Source organism: Hemicordylus capensis, chromosome 5 (assembly GCF_027244095.1).
Source record: "Hemicordylus capensis ecotype Gifberg chromosome 5, rHemCap1.1.pri, whole genome shotgun sequence".
Taxonomy (NCBI): Eukaryota; Metazoa; Chordata; class Lepidosauria; order Squamata; family Cordylidae; genus Hemicordylus; species Hemicordylus capensis.
This window is the reverse complement of record NC_069661.1, coordinates 244,206,587-244,232,674: the sequence shown is the minus strand read 5'-3', so window position 1 is coordinate 244,232,674 and position 26,088 is coordinate 244,206,587. Positions and strand designations below refer to the sequence as shown.

The following is a 26,088-nucleotide window of genomic DNA, read 5'->3' as shown; positions in this document are numbered from 1 at the left end:
ATAGTGAGTTGTTCTAAATGATATGGCTGGGGTTGTGGGGAAATTGTCACGTGGATGCTACTCACTGTAGTGATTGTAACATCTAAATCAGCACTAAATCCTACCACTTGGGGGTGCCAGAAACATTAACTGCAGAATAACTGTCTACTGTATTAATTGGTTAAAAGTTCATCAAAGAGCACAACATGGCTTACTGTTCTTATTTTCTAATCTTACTTCCATAACATAGTTGTTTTTATCTACTTTCCAGTGCCATCAGTCATGTTAGCAATTGTCTCCTGTGCTGAGCAGACAGGGGAAAGGCTTAGAGCTAGTGCACAGAACTGAGAAGTTCATAAGGACTTGATTGAGCTGTAGATCTTGCTGGAGCAACATCGGAGCTGCTTAGTTGCTGTCCTAGGTCCTTCAGAAACCTCTTCCAACTACCTGCTAGGGGTGTGCACAAAACTGGCTGGCCCAGTTTGGGTCCGAACCAGACTTGAACCAGACCAGGCCAGTTCGGTTTTGCATCCCCTTGAACGCCACCCCCCCAGTTCAGTTCAGACGGGTTTGCAAATTTCAAATTTTTTTTTTTAAAGTCAACTTACCCACTTCAGGGTGTCTTCTCTGAGGCCGCGGGGTGTGTGTTTCCAGAGGTTTCCTTTCCGCCTGCTGGACTCCATTACTGCCAAAATCACCTGGTTCAGGCAGTCTTTGGCCCATTCTGGGCCTGCCTTCCATGGTGGTGGCCATTTTTAAGGCCACTGCACATGCCCAATGGGTCTCTGCATAGTCAGGTCATGACCAAGGAGGACAGGCCCCGAACAGGCCAAAGACTGCCCGAATTGGGCAATTTTGGCAGTAATGGAATCTGGCTGGGGGAGGGGGGACCCCCAGAGACCCTCGCCCGCAGTCCTGGAGAAGCACCCCGGAGGGGGTAAGTTGAGTAAAACAACTTTTAAAAAAACTTCGAAGCCCATGAACAGGTCGGTGGGGGGGGGGGACGTTTGGCTCGATGTTGAACTGAACCGGGGGCAGAGTTCGGTTTGGCATCAAGCTGTCAAACTGAACCGGTTCAATGTCGAATAGGTTTGGTTCCAAAACTGTTCGCACATCCCTACTACCTGCTGATCCCTGCTCTACTATCAAACTTTTTCAAATCCAACTGGACATCTCTGTGGGCTTATAGCTCTAACCCTGAACAGGATACCTTTGAGAACTGTGCCTTTATATTTTATGACTACATCGAGTCAATTTTCATTTCTTGACAACAGTGTCTACTGCTTCCTAAAGTAAGCCAATGTTTTTAGAGGTCCTCTCAATGACTATGGCAATCCAATGTATTTTTTCCTCTTATGAAACCACCCACAACTATTTCCTCACCTGGATGACGATGTATCATGAAGTTTGATGCTAGCGCTGCGGTCTCTTCTCACTGGAGCTGGCTCCAAGGTAGGCAAACCAGTGGCTGATGTGGTGGTTGTCCAAGTGGATGACACTCGCCGCAAAAGACCCGGTGGCAGACTCTTCCGGAAGCGCTAGGGAGAAGACATTAACACTTTTCAGTTATATGAAAGGAACATAGGAAGCTGCCTTATACCGAGTCAGACCATTGGTCCATCTAGCTTAGTACTGTATACACTGACTGGTAGCAGTTCTTCAAGGTTTCAGACAGGAATCTCTCCCAGTCCTACTCGGAGATGTCAGGGGTTGAACCTGGGACTTTCTGCACGCAAAGCAGATTTTCTACCATTGAGCTACGGCCCCATCACTGTTCACTCTAAAGTGTGTGCATGTCTGCGTGCTCACACATTTTCTGATGTCTGCTCAGTTAATTTTAGATCCCACTCAGGTTGAATCAGGAAGGTTCCCACTCTGAATGCTTGTGCGCTCACACTGTCTTGATACTTCTGCCCAGAACAAAACTCATTCTGCACACAGATGAAATTTTTTTAGAAAGAACACTGGACCCCACCCCACAAAATCTCCCATTTGTGATCCCCAATGCTGAGGGATAGATCTATATATAACACTCTTGACAAGCATTCTTCCAGTTTCTTCGTGGGGCTGGGGAAATAGGACACCAACAATCCAGTTCAAGGAGTTTACACATAATCATTGTTTTCCAAACCAGTGAAGCTTGCAATATTTTCACAGACAAAGGAATCTGCGGTCCTTCCCCATCTAATGGGACTTGCAACTTTCTGACACAGAGAGGCTGGACTCTATTAGATGGGGGAACCTCTGGGTAGTGTTGGATCTTTAACACTTTTCTGAGGGAATACAGATCGAGCGTAGAACATCTGGTCTGGCTCTTGAAGCAGCCTTTGTCTTTACCCCACTGAATCTCACCAGGGCAAGAATCACTCACTACTACCACCACCACCACCTTATTTCCCCTCTGGGTTTTGACCACCTAGTTCTTATGTACTTATTGGAGACCATTGCCAAGAGGGCAAAGGAAGTTTTCAAATGGCATTCTCTTTCCAAAAGTGAAAATGTGAGGTCATCCACATTCAAAATGACTGACAGGAAGTTTAACCCAACCAAAGAATAATACTTCTTTACACAAGGTTTTGTTTTCAGTTTGTTTTGTTTTCAGTGGGTGTTGCCAGAACCATTTGTGTAGATGGCTTTCCAATCAGAATCAGGGTGTACCTATGGAGCCCCTAGATGCACAATGCACAAAGCTTTAGTTCCAGGACTGGTGTTGTTGGGCAGCTGCTAAGATGCAGGACTCTCTGAAGGACCCACTGATATCTTCCAAGACCAACTCTGTGCCCACAACCCTCGTGTGGTGGCAGAGGAGCAATTCTCTTGCCTGAAAGAATCACTGTGATGCTACCTCCTCTCTCAAATCCCATCTGCCCAGGCAAGCACCACCATGAATCATAAGAGGTGCCTACTGAGCAAAGATGAGCCCAAAGAAGACAGTATGCCAAGAGCCCCTGTGAAAACTGGAGATGGCCTTGTTTGTTTACTTTCCCTGACAAGATCAGGGAAAGTAAACCATCTTTACCCGAATCAAAGATGACTCTAAATTTAAGACCATCCCCTTAAAAAGTAGAGCTTAAATACAGCTTAAATGCATTTACTCAAAAGAAACAGAACTTAAGGCGACCTCCTGGTTTCTAATATTAAAAAACATGTGGGGGGGGAACCCTAGTTTTGGATTCAGGTAAATACAGAATGTGTTGTTCCCACCATCGTACTCAGAAGGACTTTCTAGCTCTCAGAAGTGACAAGGGGAGATTAAGGATCATGGACATGAGCGACTGTCTCACATTCACTTAGAGAGGAGGAAGTCTCTTCTCTGGAACCTTTCTAGAGCGCTTGGGTCTAGTGTGGTGATGTGATCAAAGAGCCAGATTTAGACGGGGGGATTCCAATCTCCACTTACTGGGTGACTTTGGGGCAGTCACTGGCCGACACCCAAAGCAAAGGTGCCCTTGCACAAGCACCTGGCATAGCATAACTAGCTAGTGCAACAGTTTGCTAGCCCAACGCCCTCCCGCAAGCATTCTGTAGCTCTGGATGGCTGCCATTGTCTCTCACCCTGGAGCGGCTCAACCTAATGAGCGGGCGGGGGCGTCAAAGGAAGCACAGCTGCCTCTTCTTCCCAAGCTCCATGTGCTCCTCTCTCTCCCATCCCGCCCACGCAGCCCCAGTGTTAATGAGAGCTGCGCCACCTGCAGGCTGGCCATTCATCAGGTGCAGCAGGGCATTTCACTGTGTAGCTCTGAACTCCTGCTAACTGAGCCAAGAGGCACCTTTTAAAAGTGGCGATTCTCTTTATTGAGCCGGTGGGTGGGGGGAGCAACTGGCTGTATCCACCCCAAACACATTACCCCTCCAGTGGCTGTTGCTGGTGTCCATCTTATATTTATTTTTTAGATCGTGAGCCCTTTGCGAATAGGGAGCCTTTTTACTTATTTACTCGTATCTATGTTACAAGATACAAGTTCACTTGGGGAACTCCATTTGAAAAGCGGTGTATAAATATGCATTGTAGTCATATCTGATGAGTGGCCAGCCTGCAGTCAGTGCAGATCTCAGAAAGGGCAGGAGAGAGGAGCAACGGGCTTCTGGGAAGAAGAGGAACTGTGCCTCTCTTGCCCCCACCCTGGCTCATTAGGATTAGGGATGTGCATGAACCCACTGAGTGCCTCCTTTGGGAAGTGCCAAACTGGCTCAGGTTCCTGCAGACAAACTGGTTTGGAGGGGTAGGGAGTGGTTCCCTTAAAAAGCAGGTAAGCAGGTCCTTACTTGCTCCTCTGCTTTTCTGGGCACAGCACTCACTCTACCAAAGGCCATGTATGGCTGCAGCGCTCTTCCCTGCTTACCTGCCTTTTAAGGGAACCACTCCTTCCCTGACCATGCCTGCACAAGCCGTTCGTGCACATCCCTGATTTGTATGAGTCGCTCCTGCTCTTACGCTAGCCTGCCTCACAAAATTGTCCCAGATAAAAGGCAGGGGATCATGTGATCCACCCTGAGCTCTTCAGAAAGAAGGCAGGATTCAAATGCAACAAAGAGGCACCTTCTTTAGTCACAGAATGTCCTGTTTTAGGGTCTTGCATCTACGCGTTCAAGGAAAGAAAAACCTTCATTTCGGTGGTAAGCTGGAAAAGAGACACTGACCTTGGGGATAGTCAGCTTTTCTCCTTTCTCCGAGCATTCCTCTGAGTCAGAGCAAGTATAGTTCTCATTAAAGGAGGCCAAAGGGCTGACCCTCGGCTTGTGGATAGCTTGGAAGGTGAGCTGTGTGTTCAGCAAGTTGCTCACGGCTCGCAGGGAAGTGCATACATTGGGTGGTAATGAAGGATCTGCTAGAAGGTCTGTGATGAGCCCATGAGCTTCTCCCATGACAGCAATATCCACTGTAATACTGGTACCTGAAGACTGGGAGAAGAGAAACAGAGAGCCATTAGCAGAAAGCCAGGTTACGAGGAAGGCTTCCACACCACACACATTGTGAAGTCTACCCTATGTTTTCACTTTCCTGCAGACAATATAGGGTGGGCTCCTTCTCTCCTGTTAGCCAGACCAATGATGTACCAAGGGAATGTAGTATCGCTCTCAAAAATATCACTTAAGGAGGATATTTACTGACAGTGCAACCCACAAGATTCACAGAAGTATGGAATCGAACGGAGAAGCACACAAATGAAGAGAGTAATGAAATAAAATATCAAGAAGTATTTGATGCAATCATACCAATCGTGTCCACGAGTGGAGAGGCTGGAGCACAAATATTCCCCCTGCAGATGCATATAAATCAAGCAAGATGTTACACTCACCAAAAGTATCTGTGTGGTGCCCTTCCCAGACAAATTATTTAGCAGAATTCAGAACATGAGTTCTGCCTGTTACTCTGTGAGTTTCCCCATCCCCAACAGAGACCACTATTGACGTGGACGAAGGGCAGGCCACTTTCTGGGTGATGGGTATGAAGAGAGTTCTGCCAAATGGTTCAGAGTTCAGAGAAGTCACTGACATGACCCAAACCACTTAGGCTAGTGGTTCTGAGCGCCCGACACTAGATCCAGCCCCAGGCCCGGATTTCAGTCCAGAGCTTGAAATAGCTCCGGAGTTGGAGGCCCCTGAATCTGCACCCTCAGAGCCTGAGCCCCCACAAGCAGCATCCTCAAAACCCGAGCCCACTGAGGAGCTGGTCCCTCCCACATCATTGCACTCCTTGATATCTGCATGCCAGCAACAGGTTAGGCAGAATCAAATAGAGAGGAGGAATGCCAGACTCCATAAGGGTGTCCCTTTAAGACATCCACTCTCTAAGCAGAGGGGTGAAGCTTAGGAGGGGGAGCCTGAGATCAGAGCTATTTAAGAGCACTGTGTACCTTTGACTGCTTTGGGATCAACCATGGAGCTGTCCGTGGTTCTGCAACCCAATCTGATGTGTCCTCGTTCATTGCCTTCCGGACCTTCTGGGCTCTTGTTGACAGGATGGGACAGGAGAGGAGAGCCACCTTCCTCTCTTGTCTCCTCCCACATATTTCCACCCAAAGTTTCTCTAAGTCAGGGATAGACAACCTTGGTTCTCCAGTTATTGTTGAACCACAGCTCCCATAATCCCCAGCCACAAGTTATTGTGCTTAGAGATGATGGGAGTGTTCAACAAAAGCTGGAGAGCCAAGGTTCCCTATCCTTGCTCTAAGTTCTCTTTCTTTGGCGAGTTCAAACATAACTCTAAACCATGGTTTAGTGCAATATGAATGAGTCTATGGGATTTGTGGGATCTCAGAGTCACACTCCTCCTACCATTGTCAATATGTGCAAGAGGGAAGGTGAAAGTTCTGGCTTTCGTTTTATGAACAAACTTCAGTTCCATGTCATGTCTCAGGGAACTGCAATTTGTTAACCAATTAGAATGACAGCAAATCAGTTTTCAACTATGGTTTGTGTTATATCTCTTTGGCTGCGGGGGGGGGGCGGTCTGTGCCCTTGTTATACCAGCTGGAAGTCTTATGTGCCTACTTCTTTGTCACTGCAGGCAGTGTTCCCTCTAAGGCGTGCAAATGTGTGTGCACTCACATGTGCGCGGGACATCCTGGAGAGACCCCCAGGGCCAGGAGGCTTGTTTTAGCCTCCCAGTGGGGGTCTTCTCATGTGTTGCTGTGGCGCGGAGCTGCACCAACACACGATCAAAAAGACAAGGTTATTGGAGCGCTCGCTCCGTTAACCTTGGCTAAGGGGAGGGGTACTTTAGGAGGTTTGCTGCCGGGAGCAGCACGGCTCTCGTTGCAGCACATGATCTGGAAAAAGCGGGCTAGGCTCCCTTAGCCCGCTTTTTGCCGATCGTGAGAATCTCCTCAATGTGTATGTCTTCAGGATTCAGTTGTGCAAATATGAGTTTATATCCTTGGACTGGTTGAGTCAAATCTTGGATCCACCTTGGATTGGTTGACTCCAATCTTGTTTTCTTTTACCTAATTCAGGGGTAGAAGCCATAGCTCAAAATATTCGCAAATTGCTTTTACATATATAGAACACAGGAACATTGGAAGCTGCCTTCTACCAAGTCAAAGCATTGGTCTATCTAGCTCAGTATTGTCTATACAGATTGGCAGCGGCTTCTCCAAGGTTGCAGGCAGGAGTGTCTCTTAGCTCTATCTTGGAGATGTCAGGGATGAAACTTGGAACCTTTTGCAAGCATGCATGCAGATGCTCTTCTCGGAGTGGGCCCCATCCCCTAAGGGGAATATCTTACAGTGCTCACATGTAGTCTCCCATTCAAATGCAAAGCAGGGTGGACCCCGCTTAGCAAGGGGGTCAATGCATGCTTGCTTCCACAAGGGGGTCAATGCATGCTTGCTACCAGCTCTCCTTCCATAACCTTTCCTTAAGCTTGTCTCGAGTAAATCTACATGAGTAAACCTACATCACATTTTGTTGGCATTTGTTCATACATTGGATTCATTCATTTGCAGCTGAATAATCCACTTTTCAACTCTATTGCATCCCCACAGCAGAGACAGCAATACCACAGAGTTGACTAACCACTGGCAACATTCACCAGTCCGCGTGTTCTAGTCATCTGGTATAGGCCACAAAGCAAAAAGGAAAGAGAAGAAAAAGTTGAAAGAGACTACAGGATATCGACATGCAGTGTGCAAACGGAGGAACAGACAGGCAGCTGTGCCTGGCTTGTCTTGGGCCTTTACAGAATAGCAGGCAAACAATAAATCATGATTTGATAGAGTTTCCAAGTCACATCATGAACTCCCTGGCCAAGAATCTTAAAACAAAATTAAAAGTAAACATCACTCCCCCTCTCTTCTCCTCTCCCCGCTCCCCTCTTCCATTTCCAAAAACCCTTGAGCACATGCCGGCAGCTTCAGTGGAAATAACAAATCATTTTAGACTTCGCAGCAAGTCTCGCTTGGGATTTTCACCCCAAGATTCAGCAGGAATGAAAACAAGTTTGATACACTTGTTTGACAGAGCTCTTGGAAAGGACGCGGGGCCTGTTTCTAAGAAAAGAAAAGGTTTCTGACCACTTCTTTAAGCCCTGAGACAGTACCTTAAAAAGAAACAACTGATGTATGCCACTACAGCAACATGTATGATACAGACCTAACCACGCCATCTTGGCACTATTTTGTTTATTTACCGCCTCTCCTGTACACTACTGCTCGGGGCAGCTCACAAAATTAATTTAAAAAGATACAATGTAAAGTGGAAGATTAATACAGTTAAACAAGTTAAAGGACCAGGCTAAAAGCAGATTTATAATTACAATTTTTAAAAAAACAACAACGTTGCTAATAAAAAGTTAATAAAAAGTTAAAAACTGACAACTATAAAAACTAAAGAACCTACCAGATATAAGCAGCAGATAACACATTTAAAAGCCTCTTTTAAAAGATGTGTTTTAAATTGTTTTTTAAAAACACGGAAGGAGCGAGCATGGCGAAGCTCTTTGGGGAGGGGGTTCCAAAGTTGAAGGGCCACAGCCAAAAAGGCCATGTCTCTAGTCCCCGCCAGCTGGAGATCTGTCAGTGGTGGGGCCATGAGCAGGGCCTGAGATACTGAATGGAGAGCCCTGGCAGGTTCATATGGGCGAATGCGGTCTGGCAGGTTCCCTGTCCCCAAGCTGTGTAGAGCTTTAAAGGTCAAGACCAGCACCTTGAAGCTAGCCCGTAAGTGGACGTAACCAATGAAGCTGCCGCAGGATGTGTGTGGCACTCATAAAGTGACTTGCACCCTTAAACATCCTTGCAGCAGCATTCTGGACTAGCTGAAACTTCCACACCATCTTCAAGGGCAGCCCCACGAAGAGCACATTGCAGTAGTCCAATCTGGTTATTACCAGAGCATGAGTAACTGAGGTCAGGTCCAACTTCTCTGAGCAGGGTTGCAGCTGGCATACCAGCCATAGCTGGTTAAAAAAGCAGCTCTACACCCCACTGCCACCTGTGCCTCAAAGGACAGAGTCACCTGTGCCTCCAAGGAGAGCATCAGGTCCAGAAACACTCCCAAGTTGTGCCCTTTGTCTTTCAGAGGGAGTGTGACCCCCATCCAAGACCAGATGTGCCTCACTGCTTGGATGATAAGTTTCACCAACCCAGAGCACTTCCATCTTAGCTGGATAAAGTTTCAGCTTGTTTGCCCCCATCCAATCTAAAATGAATGCCCCCCCCCTCCATTTAAAACTAATCATTTTTAAAGTTTGGATCATTACATTTTCAATCCTCCCACTCCCACCAGATATGCCATCCTGAGTTCTACCATGCAAGAAAGGTGGGGTGAAATTGCAGCCTATAAAGAGAGACATGATTTCCCTCAGTTCACCTACTAGCGAACTCCACACCCATTCTTACCACACCCTTGCTGAAGGTGATGTTCCATAGTGATGTTTCCATCTAAATACTGGCCAATAACGACCATGGTCGTCATGATGCGCAGTGAAATGTCAGTATCGAGGAGCTGCTGCACATGTGAAAGACAGCCCCAGCAATAACGCACAACTTGCACAACTACTTACAACCACACATGTGCAGTTGCACAGTACTACTCTGATTGGAATCAATGGAAGTAGCATGGCAAGACTGCACATTTGTCATTTTAAATAGTTGTACTGGTTTCGTCGCATTCTTGAGCGACACCACCTTCCTTCCATATATTCCACACTCTGGCGAGGCGCAAATGTGGATGTTTCATTGAGCATCATGTCAGCCACCATTTTGTCTATGTGAGACTAGGGAATCAGCCTTCTGGACTGATGTTCAGATGTGGTTCCCACGTGGGATGCAGCCTGAGAAGGGGACTTGGCTGCAGCCTTTCAAGGGGTGCAAAATACCCTTGAAAGTTTAAGGGGCCAGAGGTTGCCAAACCTGCACGTCCAAATGCAGGAAACTCCAGTTCTGTGAGGCAACCAACCTGAGGTTTTTTGGTTTTTTTAAAACTCCAATCTGAACCTTTGGGTTGTGGTGAGTTTCGTTCTCCCAACCTGAAGTTTAACGCAGCCTGAGTGACGTATGAATTCAGAAGTGCAGGTTGTGTTCCCTCAAATCGGAGTTGAGGGAGGAAGCTCCTCTCTCTCTCCAGCTGACATTGGCTGTGTGGGCTGTCCTTCATGAAAGGAGAAAGCCTTCACAGCCAGTTTCTCCTCCTTTCTGCAGTATCACTGAAAGCAGGCTCCCTGCTCTCCATTATGCTCAAATTCGGACAGGAGAGCAGTGGGGAGCGGAACCGCAGATCCACTGGACCCGCGGTTCCAAGTTGCGTGCGAATGAGGCCACTGTATGTTTGGGAACTTAACCAGGGTTAAGGCAGCAAACCATAGTTAGCACTAACCATGGTTAAGAGTAATGACTGTTTCAGAGCTTTTTGAAAGCTTGGTTCTCTGAAATCTATCCTCTGAATACCCTTCAGTTAGATAAATTATCTATAAATAACGCTGCAATTAATCAAAAATATCTCAGTGTGGAAATCTAGTTGGCCACTTCCAACTACTGGGGATAATTTAGGCTCCACTAGATTTTTTTTTATTTTGGTTATTTTGGGACAAAATCCTTCTTCCTGTTATGGAAGATCTTGAGACTCTGGCTTCTCCCATTTGAGATGAAAAGAAGATATCAACAAGAGTTAGGAATTTCCCGAGAGACCAGAAATGCAGTTGCTAACCAGCATCCTTTAGACTGTAATACTCAATATCAGGGGATGGGGAGAATGAGACAAACAAGGGGTGGGGGAGAAGAATCAGTCATGAATGATCTCTTTTTATTTTTTTTAAATATAATTTCCCTTTCATTCCAAGTCTGGCAGATGGAAGGAATTATAGATTCATAATGGGGCTCAATTTTGCTTTAAATTATATATTGAGCGGAGCATGACTCCCTATTTGAGAATCCGGCCTTTGTCTTCTTTATAGATCTTTTAATTCTTAAAATCCAGATGGTTACAAATTGGTGACTTGAAACAGATAGTCGGGCGGGGGTGGAAAAAAGAATATAATGACAACTATCGCTATTCCAAACTTGAATTGCACTGCAGAGCAGATGTGAGCGTAGAGCAGGAGGAAGAGGGAGGTGCCAACAAGACCGAGTCTCCCCGTTTACTAATACAGAAGCAGAGAAGGCATTTCCGAAGATGAACCAGCGTGATGCAAGGGATATTGGGGAGGCGGGAAGAGGAGGGGTTATACAGAACACTAGCTCCCTGCCACTGAGGATAGCCTGATACAGGCAGAGGCTGAAATCCAGATGAATGATGCATGTGCACAACAAAGTTGCGCTAGTGCAAGAAGATTTCATATCTGTGTGCACTCACTCCTTAGACTCTGCATTGAATACGCTGGATTGATGACCATCCTTTGGTTTCATGCCCAAACTCACTACCAAGCTTTGGGCAACTATCTCATATGTTGAGAGGGATAGGGTTAAATGGCCATTCAGTGGCATATTCAACTCCTTCAACAAGGAGAGGAGAGCTGGTCTTGTGGTAGCAGGCATGACTTGTCCCCTTAGCTGAGCAGGGTCCACCCTGGTTGCATATGAACGGGAGACTAGAAGTGTGAGCACTGTAAGAGATACCCCTCAGTGGATGGAGCTGCTCTGGGAAGAGCAGACGGTCTCAAGTTCCCTCCCTGGCAGCATCTCCAAGATACGGCTGAGAGAGATTCCTGCCTGCAGCCTTGGAGAAGCCATTGCCAGTCTGTGTAGACAACACTGAGCTAGATGGACCAATGGTCTGACTCGGTATATGGCAGCTTCCTATGTTCCTAACTGTTCCAGACCCCTCCATCTTGGTCGCCCTCCTTAGAACCCAGTCTAGCCCATCCTGGTCCTCCTCAAAATGTGGGGCCCAGAATGAGACACAGTATCCCAAGTCAGAGTAGTACAGAGTAGGGAGGAGAGCTGGTTTAGTGGCAGCAAGCACAAATTGCTAAGCAGGGTCTGCCTTGGTTCACATTTGGATGAGTGGCTACATGTGAGCACTCTAAGATATTTCTGTTAGAGGACAGGGCATAGCTCAGTGGAAGAGCATGTGGAAGATCCCAGGTTCACTCCCTGGCATGTCCAGGTAGGGCTGGGAGAGAATCCTGCCAGAAACCTTGGAAACTGCTGCCAGTCAGTGAGGACCAGAGGTTCCCAAACTGTGGCCCTTCATCTGATGCTGAACTACAACTCCCATCATCCACAGCCACAATAAATTGTGGCTGGGGATGATGGCAGCTGTAGTCCAGCTTCAGGATGGATGACAGGCCTAGATATTGTAGCAGGCACTGGAGAACTTCAGGACTCCTCTCACTTATGTGGTGCTATTTACAGACTGCAATATTAATAGGGATACTAAGGAAACAAGATGACAATCTCGTTTCCTTATTTGTTTCCTTTTGAAAAGGGCATTTCTCAAGAGCCTCGATTCTTCTCTCTGAGCAACTGCTTCAGACAACTGGGCCGCCCAGCGTTGAGAAACACCACAATCAGGGCTATTCAGAAATAAATATTATAGTTTAAAATAAAATAAACAACCTTTTGTTTGGCATAATGCTTTTTTCAAAAAAAGAACAAGGGTCAGATGTTGCTTCTCGACACTTTATAGAAGGCCTTTCTTAAGCCAGAAAGAATGTCTTAATTTAGTAAAGATCTGAGAAAGTTTGGATTATCCATCTTCAACAGTAAATGTTAAAAATGCCCAGCTTGACTAATGAAGCTGCTTAGTGTTGCCTGCCATTTTTGACACAAGGCTTATAAAGATACTAAGCTCACTGAGTAACTGAGAAAGGGAGAGATAACTGGCTTTCCACTGCCTTGTAGCATCAGTGCCACCAGATGGTGCTATTACACACAACATTACATGTTCCACTCAACTGCCAAGCACATTAACTGCATTACATTAGGAACATAGGAAACGGCTTTGTACTGAGTCAGACCATTGGTCTATCTAGCTCAGTATTGTCTTCACAGACTGGCAGTGGCTTCTCCAAGGTTGCAGGCAGGAATCTCTCTCAGCCTTATCTTGGAGATGCTGCCAGGGAGGGAACTTGGAACCGTCTGCATGCAAGCATGCAGCTATTCTTCCCAGAGCGGCCCCATCCCCTGATCGTACAGTGCTCACATGTGGTCTCCTATTCAAATGCAAACCAGGGCAGACCCTGCTGAGCAAAGGGGGAAATTCATGCTTGCTACCACAAACACGGGAGACCTTCTCACGTAAAACACTATGTGCAAAGGTGCTGGTTGTGGATTAGCCCCCAGGAAGGTCATACGTGGCAAACCCCCACCCTCAGTGCAGCCGCAGCCAATGAATATGCGGGGGCCGGGCCTTCACGTACAACCTGGTGGGCCCATGGAAGGAGCTTATACTGCCATCTCTGCCGCCAGCATCTGCCAGCTTAAGGCATGGGGGGGGAGGTGGGATAGGGGGCCAGGTGGGGGGGAAGCAGTGGCCCAGTGGCAAGCGGGTGGGGGGGAGAGCAGGGGGCAAGGAAAGGCTGAGTGGTGAGGGAGGGAGGCCCAAGTGAAATCTCGGTGGGGGGGAGGCTGAGCAGGGGAGAAAGGCTGAGTGAGGGGGCCTTCCGCTGCCCTAAGTCTCTGGGGTGGGGAAGGCTGAGTGAGGGGGTGGGAAGGCCAAGGAGTACAATAGTACTAGCGCACAGATGTTCTGTGCGGGTGCCACTTATTTTAACTAATTGCCTATGCATTTCCATGAATGCAAAATCATCCGCATCTTGAGAGTGAGTATGTAGATTTCCATGCCCGCCAAGTCCTTCTGAGAACTATTTAATCAAAACGGGTGGTGGATTAGCCTCGCGCCACTCTTGGAAATAATTGAAAAACTGAGAAATTCAGAGCTAAGGAGCTTTTCATTCATGCTGGGAAAAGTGTGTTCAAGTGGACACTTTAACTTCTGTACCATCTGAACAGCAAAGATTTGTACAGTCTCATGGGTAATGTTGGCTTGATAAACTAGGCTCCACACACTCACACTTTGCCTCGGTCTTTCACCTTGGGATTGGACTGGGTAGGGATGTCTCCAGGCACAAATTCAACAGGTGCCCACTCACTGGCTGGAGATGCACTTGATGAATTTCTGCCTGAGACACCCCTAGAAATGCTTTAATTGTGCCCCCCCTCCTATATTTTTTTTCTGCTGAACAAAAATATCCCATTCACTTCCACCTATTCTTGCAGGATGATGATGATGATGACAGTGATGATGATGCATTTCATTTGTATACCACCCATCCTAAAATGGCTCAGGGTGGTTTCACAATCAAAAAATAAAAACATTAAAACATTAATATAAAATGTAACAGAAAAGCAATCAAAATATTAACATAAAACTCATTTAAAATCCTTAAAACCTCTTAATTATTACCGTATTTTACGGACTATAAGACGCACCTTAATTTTAATCCAGTTTTTCAGAGTTTTAACATATTAAACTGTTAAAACATATAAGACACACCTGAATTTTGGTGGATATTTTTTGAGGAAAAAAGTGAGTCTTATAGTCCATAAAATACAGAGACGGATCTTTAGGGCAACATCCATTTTTAGATGGGGTGACCAGAATGATACACAGTATTCCATGGTGCTGGACCCTGGCCTTGAGATACAGGCCATTTTATTTTCAGTACTTTCCCTAATAATCCAGACATGGATGGAGTTTGATGTTTTCACAGCCGCTGTAGAGAGAGGTGACATTTTCACGGAACCACCATGACCCCAAGATCTCTTCCTTGGTTGGTCACTGCAGTTCAGACCCCGTCAGCAGGCAGATGAAGCAGAGACTTCACTCCCCTTTTAGTGATGGACTAGGACTGGGGAGGCCTGAGTTTAAATCCTCACACTGGGTGATGCTGGGCCAGTCACTTATCACTTAGCATAGTCACTTAGCATAGCCTACCTCACAGGGCTGTTGTGGGGATCAAGTTGATCATGTACACTGCTCTGGTGCTCCTTGGAGTAAGAGCAGAATAGGGGTGTGCAGAACAGGTTCGATTCGACCGGCTTGAGCTCAAACCAAACTGGGCCCGATTTGACCACTTCCATTCCCTTACTTGTAAATGAGGAATCTGATAAGTATTCCCCTTTACAAGCAAAGGGGGATTCCCTTTCAAAAAAGGGGGTTAGGGAAATGGGCCAGAGGACACCTTACCAGCTTACATAGCAGCCCCTGAACTGGGGCAGATCCGCAGCGGCCCCTCTCAACCCCGGTGGCGCTCCCCGCCCCACTGCAGGCTGGTGGGCAGCCCAGTTCTGGCCTCCACGTGATCTCCATGCATGCAAACGGCCTCCGTATGGGGGGGCACCAGTGGGGCCACCACCGTCGAGCCGCCCACACCACTGCGTGGGAGCTGCCGCCACAATGGTAGGATGCCTTCTTGCTTGCCCTTCCCAACCCCCTTTTTGATAGGGAATCCCCTTGGACTTGTATCAGATTCCCCTTTAGAAGCAAAGCACTTGAACCAGTTCGACCCGGTTCGACAGCAAAGCCTTCGAACCAGTTTGCGTACTGGGCAGTTTGGTTCGAATTCAAACCAAACTGCCTGTCCTGGTCTGTGCACACCCCCAGAGCAGAAAAAATATGTAAGCAAATCAGTCAATCAATCAATCAATCAATCAATCCTGCAGCTTAATTAGTTTAAAAGAAGCAAATTATGTGGGTCTGGTCCGGCAGGTCCGTGAACTTTTTTTAAAAAAAATTAAACGTCAAGGAAGTGCCTGTAGCCCCTTTGGGGGGCTTGCTGAAGCCGCGAGGGGGTGGGGGTGTCCGTGTGAGTTCCCTCTCCCCCCGCCGGCCTTCCTCATCACTGCTGCAGCCGGGTAAGTGAAGCCTTTTTAGCCCTTTCGGGCCTCTGTAAAAGCCCTCGAACCGAACCGGGCCAGACGGTTCCGTGCACACCCCTACACCTTTATCTGGTTTTAAAGACTTCACCAGACATGGGCCATACTTTTAGTTTCACAGGGGCTAGGAACTTTGCTTTTTAAAAAAGGAAAAAGAAAGCAGAGATTCTCTGGACGCGACACTTCTAGAAACCAAAGTGATATAGCAGAAAACAAATGTAAATTACTAGAACTCAGGATCACCCTATGAAGCAGATTTGCTGGAGGTTCAGTCAGGACAGGTGAATGGAGTACTTCTCTACCTTGCACTTACTTAAAGTTCAAGGCACAAGATGTGGCAATGGCCACTGACTCAGATGGCTTATAAAAAGGGTTAGACACACTGCAGAGTGGCTCTACCAGGGGCTATCAGTCATGAACCTCCAGGTTTAGAGGCAGTCTCCCTCTGAACATTGATTGCTGGAGGGCTAACAACAGGGGAAGACACCCTTTTCACATCCCATGCAGGCCAGACACATCTGGCTGGTTGTTGTAGGACACAGAATGCCAGACTAGAAGACCAGGTCTGATTCAACAAGGTTCCTCTGTGAACTGCATGTGGTCAGAAAAGATGGGTTTGCCTGACCACAGAAATCAATGGAAAAACAAGGTGTTGCTCAACAGGCAGTATCTTCTAACATTTATGACTTGCAGGAAAAGTATACTACATGCTTTTTGTGTGCGTGCCTTCTCACAGAATGAAACATTCTGTTCCAGTGGAAGGGAAGGACCGGATGGGTGGTGGGTGGGAGAGATTAACAGGACCCCCAAGCTCCAGAATTCAGCTCAGTGTTGCACAATGACATGGTATGATATATACATGCTTAACTGAAAGACACTGTGCAGAGGGGAAAAGTAACCAGATGTTGCAGGCAAGCAGCCAGACATGTAGGCCAGGCCAGCATTAGTCCTAGTGGTGACCTGGGGCAATATTTTGCCAGCCCATCCTAACCCCCCACCCCAAGTCTGACAGACAGCTGCTAATATTTTAGCTGTACTAGCTCCACTGGACCTAATTTCCGGGTCCAGCGGAGTTGTCTAGGGACATGAGGGGGCTAGTATATGCCCTTCCCGCTTGAATTTGAACTTAGAACCATCAGTCACTTGCTGTGATGTCTTCAATGACTTTTTTTTGCAGATAAAATCTCTTGTATTTGGGCCGAGCTGGATTCCACAGTTACTGCAGAGTATGTTGTAGAGGTGTCCAGCAACTCCTCTTATAGGATTAGGTTTGTATCACTTTCAGTTTGTGACTCCTGAAGACGTGGACAAACTGCTTTGGACTGTGTGTCCTACAACCTGTTCTCTTGACCCTTGCCCAACTTGGCTTATCTCATCTGGTAATTGCATTACCAGAGAGGTTCTGGTAAATATTATAAATGATTCTCTGAGGGAGGGCAGGATGCCTCCTTGTCTTAAGGAGGCTATTATTAGACCTTATTTGAAGAAACCTGCATTGGATCCCTCAGAGTTAGCTTATTACAGACCCATTTCTGTAATAACCAACACTTTGTATTATACTCAGAAACATATCGGCAGCCAGTGCAGTTCTTTTAAAACCAGTGATGTATGGTCCCTTCAAGTTATCGCAGAGACCAGTCTGGCTACCACATTCTGTAACCAATTGTAGTTTCTGGGCTATGAACAAAGCCAGCCCCACGTAGAGTTAATTACAGGGCTGGAGCCACCACCACACAAAAGGGTTCAAAGAACCCAGGTCGCCATGCTCAGGGGCCCTGCCTGGCACCCCTAGATACAGGTTAACTAGACCCATTTCAAATACGCTTTTGAGTGAGCTATGGGGTTGAGATTGCCTTGGTCGGCCTGATGGATGATCTCCAATTGGCTACCAACAAAGGGAGTGTGATTCTGTTGATCCTTCGGGATCTCTTGGTGGCTTTTGATGCCATTGATTATGGTATCCTTCTGGGTCGCCTAAGGTGGGTGGGATTGGGTGGCACTGTTTACAGTAGTCTGGTTCCTACCTCTCTGGTAGATTCCAGATATGTCCCTTGGAGACTGCTGCTCCGCAAAGCGAGAACTAAAATATAGAGTTTCACAAGGCTACATACTGTTTCCAATGCTCTTTAACATCTACATGAAACCACTGGGAGAGATCATCAGGAGGTTTGGTGCAGGGCATTATCAATATGCTGATGACACCCAGATCTATTTCTCCCTATCAGCCATCAGGAAATGGCATAACTTCCCTAAATGCCTGCCTGGAGACAATAATGGCCTGGATGAGGGATAATAAACTGATATTGATACTGACTGTGGGAGGTCAAGATCTGAGAGATGGTTTAGATCAGCCTGTTCTGGATGGGGTACACTCCCCCTGAACGAACAGCTACGTAGCTTGGGAGTGCTTCTAGATCCAAAAATCTCTCTAGTTTCTCAGGTTGAGGCAGTGGCCAGAAGCGCTTTGTATCAGCTTCAGCTGATATGTCAGCAACGGCCATTTCTGGAGGTAAATGACCTTAAAACAGTGGTTTTAAGCCCAAGCCTAAGGACTGACTATTGTCATGAACCAGTGGCGTAGGGAGGCTGGTGGTGAACCAGTGGCATAGGGAGCCCGCCCCCTGTGCCTGATGTCAGAAGCAGGGGGCATGGTTTTGCTCACAAACAGGGCCGTGCCCTGCAATTGCAAGCAAATTCTGGCCTGTGCCACATTTGCAGTGCGGCCAGGAGCGGCTCTGCCTGCTTTAAAAAAGGAGCCACGAGGCTCAATTTTTCAGAAGCTTAGTCAGCACTGGCTTCCTAGCTAGGAATGCGTCTCGCTGCCTTTTAAAGCAGGGAGAGCTGCAGCTGGCCACGCCCCATTTGTGAGCAAAACCACGCCCCCTGTATCTGACCATTTACCACACCCCCTGTATATGACCACACACACACACACACCCCGTGTCTGGCCACTACCACATAACCCACTTAGGTGTCCCTAGGAGCTACCCATGGGGAACAATGGGGTGTTTCAAGGCCCCCATTGCTCCCTATGGCCAGAACAAGCTGCAATCACAGAATGCACATGACAACTTTTGCAATTTTCAGTGCATTTTGCCACCCTGCCTTGAAAAACACTGCAGAAGCACACAGTAACCTGCCTCTCCCGACACAGAACACACATTTCAAACACAGTCCAAACATGACCAAAAACGATTCACTGACCCAGAATCCACAGTGCCTGCGCTGCCGTAACATCACTGGTACAAGTTGCTCTCGCTCACACTATTATGACTCCTAGTATGTTACTTCATTACATTGCAACAGCTGCCATAGCAGCACCTTGTCTTAGCTGCAAGCATAGCCTTAAGCTCAACTAGAGCAACTTCAGCGACACTGTAGACTTTGAAATGCAGATGGCAGAGCAGACACACAATTTAATTCCAAGACTTTTGCCACCATGGGAAAAGTGCTGCAGTGTGAGGAGGTCAGTGTGATGGGAAGTGGCTGTCTTAGTGAATGTTGCTTGCCAAAACGTCCCCTGCTGGAAAAATAGGGAATTCACTGCTCTAACCACTAGACCACACTGTCTCTCTAATGCATCACCTATATTTAAAAAACACACCAGGCAAGTCAACCATAATTTCCTCCTTCTCTTTCAACAGAGGAACATTCAAGAGGATATCTTGTCTCCTTTGAATTCCTAGCAGTAGGATTCTGCCTTCCTGTAATAATCATGGAAAGAGGGTCATAACTTGAGACTAAATGATTTTAAGATGCAGTCTAAAGCTGACCGGCCGTGGGAACCTGTGACCTACGAGTGCAATTACCTGCCTCTCAGCCATGGGGGGTGTGGAATCTCTAGGTCAATATTTCAGTTTTAGGGCTTTCTAACCAGGCACAAGAGTTTGCTTTTGGCTTAGCACTTGGAAGGGGTTTCAGGTGAGGGACAGGAAGGGGAAAGCAGTTATGTGCTAGGAGTTTTTGTAATTTAAGCTTACACAGAAGGTAAGGTAAATAATACAGAATCCCTGAGGACTCTGCACTCCAAAGGTTATCCGGAAGGCCACGATAATCTTAATATTTAACTTCAGCAAAGGAACAACGGGAAGGGATTTGCAGTGAGGTTCCGAATTCCTGAATTCCCAGCGACTGCCAGCAATCAAAGTGGGTTAAAAAGAAACCCTTCCTCTTGCCTGGCACCAAATGATCATCTTTGCAGCTTGAATGCACAAAAACGGAAGACTCCGGCAAGGGCGTTGGGTCCCCATGGGGTTGATTGCCAGATGGGCTTTGCACATCCTTAGAATCCAATTGGCTATTTTATTGGGCTGCGGGAAGGAGGGGCCCTCGAGGCTGGGATTTCCTTTGGCCTTAGTTTGCTGAAGCAAGTTTTCTTGAGCTGTTGTGCTCCATAAGCACCCTCCTGCACCACATCTCAGCAGGTGACACCTTGTGAGCTGGCATCACCCAACCTGCAGAGGGGTGGTGGATGGATGAACTGAACAGCTAAAATCAGAGAGAGACAGGAACATAGGAAGCTGCAATATACTGAGTCAGACCATTGGTCTATCTAGCTCAGTATTGTCTTCACAGACTGGCAGCGGCTTCTCCAAGGTTGCAGACAGGAATCTCTCTCAGCCCTGTCTTGAAGACGCCAGGGAGGGAACTTGGAAGCTTCTGTTCTTCCCAGAGCGGCTTCCTCCCCTGAGGGGAATCTCTTCCAGTGCTCACACTTCTAGTCTCCCATTCAAATGCAACCAGGGCAGACCCTGCTTAGCTAAGGGGACAAGTCATGCTTGCTACCACAAGACCAGCTCTCCTCTCCCAGATGAAAAGGCTTGCTCACTCAGTTGAAAGACAGCTGTCTTCATCTGCCGGATTCATCCTTCATCAAACCTGTGCCAGGTCAGACTCTGGTTTGCCAAAAGCAGGGTCTAGATACCCTGCGGAAGGATTTGCAGTTATGGAGACAAACATGTAATCCACCCCATATGGAAACACAATTTCTGTATGAGTAACCACATGTCGCCAGGAATTAACAAGTAGAAATTACAATGCACTGCCTCACACAAGCTAACAAAGCACCAATCAGAAGGTCTGAGAAGATCCACCTGGACTCTGACTCGAGGAGGAGGAGGAGGAGGAGGAAGAACATCAGCAGACTTCAACTGAGACCCCCCATCCCTAATAGATGCCTCCTAGATCCACCACTCTTAGCAGCCAGAGCTTCTCAACACCTTCATTCAACCCCAACCCCCAAGTAGGACTCCTGGCCTAACCTGAGAAGCCCCTCCATCACCCCCAGGAGCAGAGGCAACTCCATGAGAGGCTGAACTCCAGCTCCGAAGGTTAATTGCTTGCTTGTGGCCCCACTTCCAATGGGAGTATTAAGGAGGAGGGGGAAGCTGGCTCAGGAGCGACCCCTTCCTGAGTTCCAGGAATGGGCCGGCTCTAATATATCCCTTCCATTTGAAACTAGCCTTTGCTGGGTCAACAGCTCCTTCACTGAGCTGATGCCTGGATGGACCTGGGCACAGAAAAGGTGCCGTGATGCTCTTCATCACAGAGATTGCCACTTACAGTAATAACAGCAAGAGTAATTATGTTTTTATTCGGAAATAAAATGTGACCGGTTGACAGTCAAGCTATATATTGCATCATTACTATCTCTTTCACAATGATAATTCTTGTATAAATAGGAGACGATCATCAATAAGAGCTCCTCCAAGCCAGTTACCCAAAGCCTTGAGGCAGGCAAGGACTTTGGCTTCTTAATCTCTGAACCCATGTGGCAGCTTGCTGGAGAAGAAAGCGGAGACATATATTTCTATGCCACCCAAAACTCTGGGCAGTTTACAATTAAAATCATTTAAAACATTAAATCAATTAATTAAAATCATTTAAAAGATTAAAAACATTTACAACCCAGTCTTAACATTATTTAAAACTAAAAATCTAATTAAAAGCCTGGGTGAATAAATGTGTCTTCAGTGCCTTTTTTTAAAGTTGCCAGAGATGGGGAGGCTCTTATTTCAACGGGGAGCGCATTCCAAGGTCCAGGGGCAGCAATGGAGAAGGCCCGTTCCTGAGTAGCTGCCAGACGAGTTGGCAGCAACTGTAGACGAACTTCTGCAGATGATCTTAACAGGCAGTGGGGCTCATGGCAAAGAAGACGTTCTCTTAAATACCTAGGACCTAAGCTGTTTAGGGCTTTATAGGTAATGACCAGCACCTTGTATTTTGCCCCGAAATGTATCGGCAGCCAGTACAATTCCTTCAACACAGGAGTAATATGGTCTCTCCTAGATGAGCAAGAGACCAACCTGGCTGCTGCGTTCTGAACCAACTGCAGTTTCCAGACTACTTATAAAGGCCGCCCCACACAGAGCACATTGCAGTAATCCAGCCTAGACGTTACCAGCATATGTACCACTGTTTTGAGGTCATTCATTTCAAGAAAGGGATGCAGTTGGAGTATCAGCTGAAGCCGATAAAAAGCACCTCTGGCCACCACCTCAACCTGGGACACCAGGGAGAGGTTCAGATCCAGAAGCACCCCAGACTGCAAACCTGTTCTTTCTGGTGGAACGTGACCCCAAATCAAAATCATCTCCCGAGTTCTGACCCCGCACAATAAGTACCTCCGTCTTATCTGGATTCAGCCTCCATTTGTTATCCCTCATCCAGCCCATTACTGCCTCCAGGCAAGCATTTAGGGAGGTTATGCCTTCTCCTGATGATGTTGACATGGAGAAATAGATTTGGGCACCATCAGCATACTGATAACACCCAGCACCAAATCCCCTGATGACTTCTCTCAGCGGTTTCATGTAGATGTTAAACAACATCGGAGAAAATGCGGAGCCCTGAGGGATGCCATACAAAATTTCAGATTTTGAATAACAACAGTCTCCAAGAGACACCATCTGGAATCTGCCTATGAGGCAGGAGCAGAACCACTGCAAAGCAGTGCCTCCCACCCCCAATCCCCTCAGAAGTTCCAGAAGGGTCCTATGGTCAATAGTATTGAAAGCCGCCAAGAGATCTAAAAGGACCAACAGAGTCACACTTCCTCTGTCAATTCCCAATTGGAGATCATCCATCAGGCTGCCCAAGGCAGTCTCCACCCCATAGCCTGCTCGAAAGCCAGTTTGAAATGGGTCTAGATAATCTGCTGTGCCCACAGGGCCAGCCCCACAGATGACCAGAAAATGCTATTAACTCACCAGGAAATTGAGTAAAAATTTAATCAGAAAGAGTGGTGTACCATTTTGTATCCCTAATACAAAATTTGGGAACTACTGTTTTAACTCCAGTAATTCACAATGACCCTCCAACCATGCTGTTTAGCACTCTTGAAGTGCTACGCATCCCACACCAAAGTCCAGAGAAGGCTGATCATTCTGTAGGAAAAGTCATCTGCAGAGCACTTTCCCTGGCTGCTGCAGGAAAGAAAAGCCCTGAAATCCTCTCACTAAACTTGAGGGATGAGTCTGTGCCAAAACACGATGCCCTAGTTTTTCATCTCAGCAACTCTTTTTCCCTTGAACATCGAAGCCGCTCCCCCTGAGTCCTGATCTGTGGACAAGGATGCTTACGGCAGAGCTGTTTCTTTGTGGAATTAAATTTAGGAACCAGAGCACAAGGTCCATCATTTGCTAAGGGCAAATGTGGGAATGGGAGTCAGCAACATCCATCTCCCTGGGCACAGCATCTCTCTCATTTGACTGAAACAAATGGTGCATATTCCATATATGGGGTTTAGTCACAGTACTTAATCCTTTGCTGTTCAATCTTTTTTTTTTTTTTTAAGTAATAGGATTGGAAAGACTCTTGGGTATCTCTTGCCTGCCACTTGAGAGTCCTCCCACCCCTGTTGCAGCCATAGGTTGGACAGCTGTGATGTCACAGAATATCAATAATGCATCCTTTCTGAGGGATTTAAAAGGTTGATTAACTCCTTGACTATGACCACTACATGCTCACTCTCCAACACAGAGAAGATTCAGTTACTGCTTGTTTGTAGGGATGTGCAAAACGTTGCAAGTTCAAAATGTTTTGAGCTTGAAATGGGCTGTTTCGAGCTTGAAACAAAACAATCCCGCTTCGACTCAAAATGTTTCGAATGCCATTTTGGAAGATTGGTCTACCAGTTGGGGTTGGTTGGTAGACCAGTCCTACAAGGCAGGAGGACTTGGTCTATCCACCTCACAGGTCTAACCACCGATCCCAATTGGTAGACCAGCTCTCCCTGGAAAAACAGCCCTCCCAAATGGCACTTGAAACACTCAAACCGTTCCAAGTTTCTTTGGTTGAAGCAGATGGCTTTGTCGTAGTTTCAACAAAATGTTTTGAGCTTTTTGTGTTTCGTTTTGAGATTGAAATGAAATGCAAAATCTGGTTTGCCACCACACATGATATTTCCTGTGCAACTGTGAGTGTCAGGGGTGAAGACCTCCCACCAAACATTTAAGGAGTCCCCCCTGGCAAGACCCTTATCTCCTCTCCCCAAATATGTAAGTGAGGAGTTGCTCCTCAAGCATTCCCTCTCCCTGCTTCCCACAAGGGGACTCTTGTACTTGAAGTATGGTGTTCACAGGAGAGCTTGGTGTGGGCAGGGGGTGGGGGTGGGGAACACAAAACGGCTCCTAGATGCATGGGGCAGCTGTGTGCTCTTCTTGAGAAGGATGCAGCTGGAGAGAGAGCTCTGGAGGCTGGGGAGTGTGGGCCAGTGCCCAAGAGGCAGCAAAACTAGTTGCCATGGCAGTAGTCCTGCTCCTGCAACACATAAACTGCTAAGGGGAGGGCACACCACGCCATCCCACTCCACCTCCAGACTACCGTTCTCCATTCTGGCTTCAGTATGAAGCCTTCTGTCTCCTACCTCAGCTATTCTCCTGCCCTCAGGCTTGAGTGGCTGATGGTCGCTTTGTGCAAAATGAGTCACTTGCGAGTGGCTCATAAGGGGGAGACTGCCTTTTTGGATGCTTTCCTACTGCTCTGCTGGGCCAAAATAACTTTGGCTGCACTGCAGCCAGACATGGAATGTGCTTGAGAACCGTTGCCCTTGGGCTGACTAGGAACAGCCTCGCTGATAAATACAAACAGTGACCAGCTTACTTTCCCCTAGTGGCTTGTCCACTCCACCCTTAACCTGTGCGTTGCACGGCGGGTTGGGATGTAACTCAATGAACAAGGGTTTAATTGCATTTTATTATTCACTGCATTTCTGTGCCATCCTACAAGGCAATTCCCAGTCTTAATGGTATTAAAACCAACAACGGTTCAAGAAGATAAAAGAGCCTCCCCATCTCTGACAATGTTTAAAAAGTCTTTAAAGATGCACCTGTTCACCCAGGCTTTTAACTGATACTGTTTTGATTGTTTTTAATGTTGTTTTAGAATATTGTTTTAAAATTTTTAAATTGTCATATTTAAAAAATTCTTGTTTTTGTTTTTAACTAACGTTTTAATGTTGTTTTTATTTTGTTGTAAACCGCCCAGAGACGTAAGTTTTGGGCGGTTTAAAAATATGTTAAATAAATAAATAAAACAATTCTCAGAGAATTAGTGGTCCCTTCTAGAGCTGACTACAAAGCTCTTATGTTCTTATAATTCGCTGTCGCCGGCTGTCATGATGGGCACCAATCTAGATGGGCACCAATCTAAAGGGATTAGACAAATGCATGGAGCTATCAGTGTTTGGATAGCTGTATATTTCCATCGGGATCAGAGGGGGCATGCCCCTGAATACCAGGTGCTAGGGAACACTAATGGGAAAGTGGGGTTGCCCTCTTTGCCCCACTTGCAGGATTCCCAGATGCACCTGGTTGTCCATTGTGTGAGGCAGGATGGTGCATTGGATGGACCTTTAGCCTGATCCAGCAGGGCTTTCCCTTATGTTAATATGTTCTCCTTGGCCAGGATTTCCTTTACTGCCTTCTCCTCAGGATTTTTCCCTAGATGGGTGGCGAGCGACTGTCCTGACAGTTTTTCAGAGCAGGGATGGTCTCTCCAGAAGTCAACAGTAGGAGTGGCCCAAATTATTGTGACGCCTGAAGTGAGGCGCCAAATGCCATCTTGCATTTGGAGCCAGCGTGGTGTAGTGGTTAGAGTGCTGGACTAGGACCGAGGAGACCCGAGTTCAAATCCCCTTTCAGCCATGAGACTTGCTGGGTGACTCTGGGTGACTTCTCTCTCAGCCTAACCTACTTCACAGGGTTGATGTGAGGAGAAACTTAAGTATGCAGTGCACCGCTCTGGGCTCCTTGGAGGAAGAGCGGGATATCAAATGTACAAATACATACAT

The 26,088-nt window shown here is 46.9% G+C and overlaps 1 protein-coding gene across 5 annotated transcripts in view; it reads right to left on the bottom strand.

The window, feature by feature from the left end:
• Positions 1-26,088, bottom strand: part of PDE3A (phosphodiesterase 3A) — a 382,562-nt gene that overhangs the window by 41,081 nt on the left and 315,393 nt on the right. For all 5 annotated transcript variants that reach the window (XM_053252901.1, XM_053252902.1, XM_053252904.1 and 2 more), the window contains 2 exons: positions 4,621-4,881; positions 1,363-1,517 (listed from right to left, as the gene is read on the bottom strand). In XM_053252901.1, the coding sequence (XP_053108876.1) occupies positions 1,363-1,517; positions 4,621-4,881 (416 nt within the window). The remainder of the gene's footprint in view (positions 1-1,362; positions 1,518-4,620; positions 4,882-26,088) is intronic.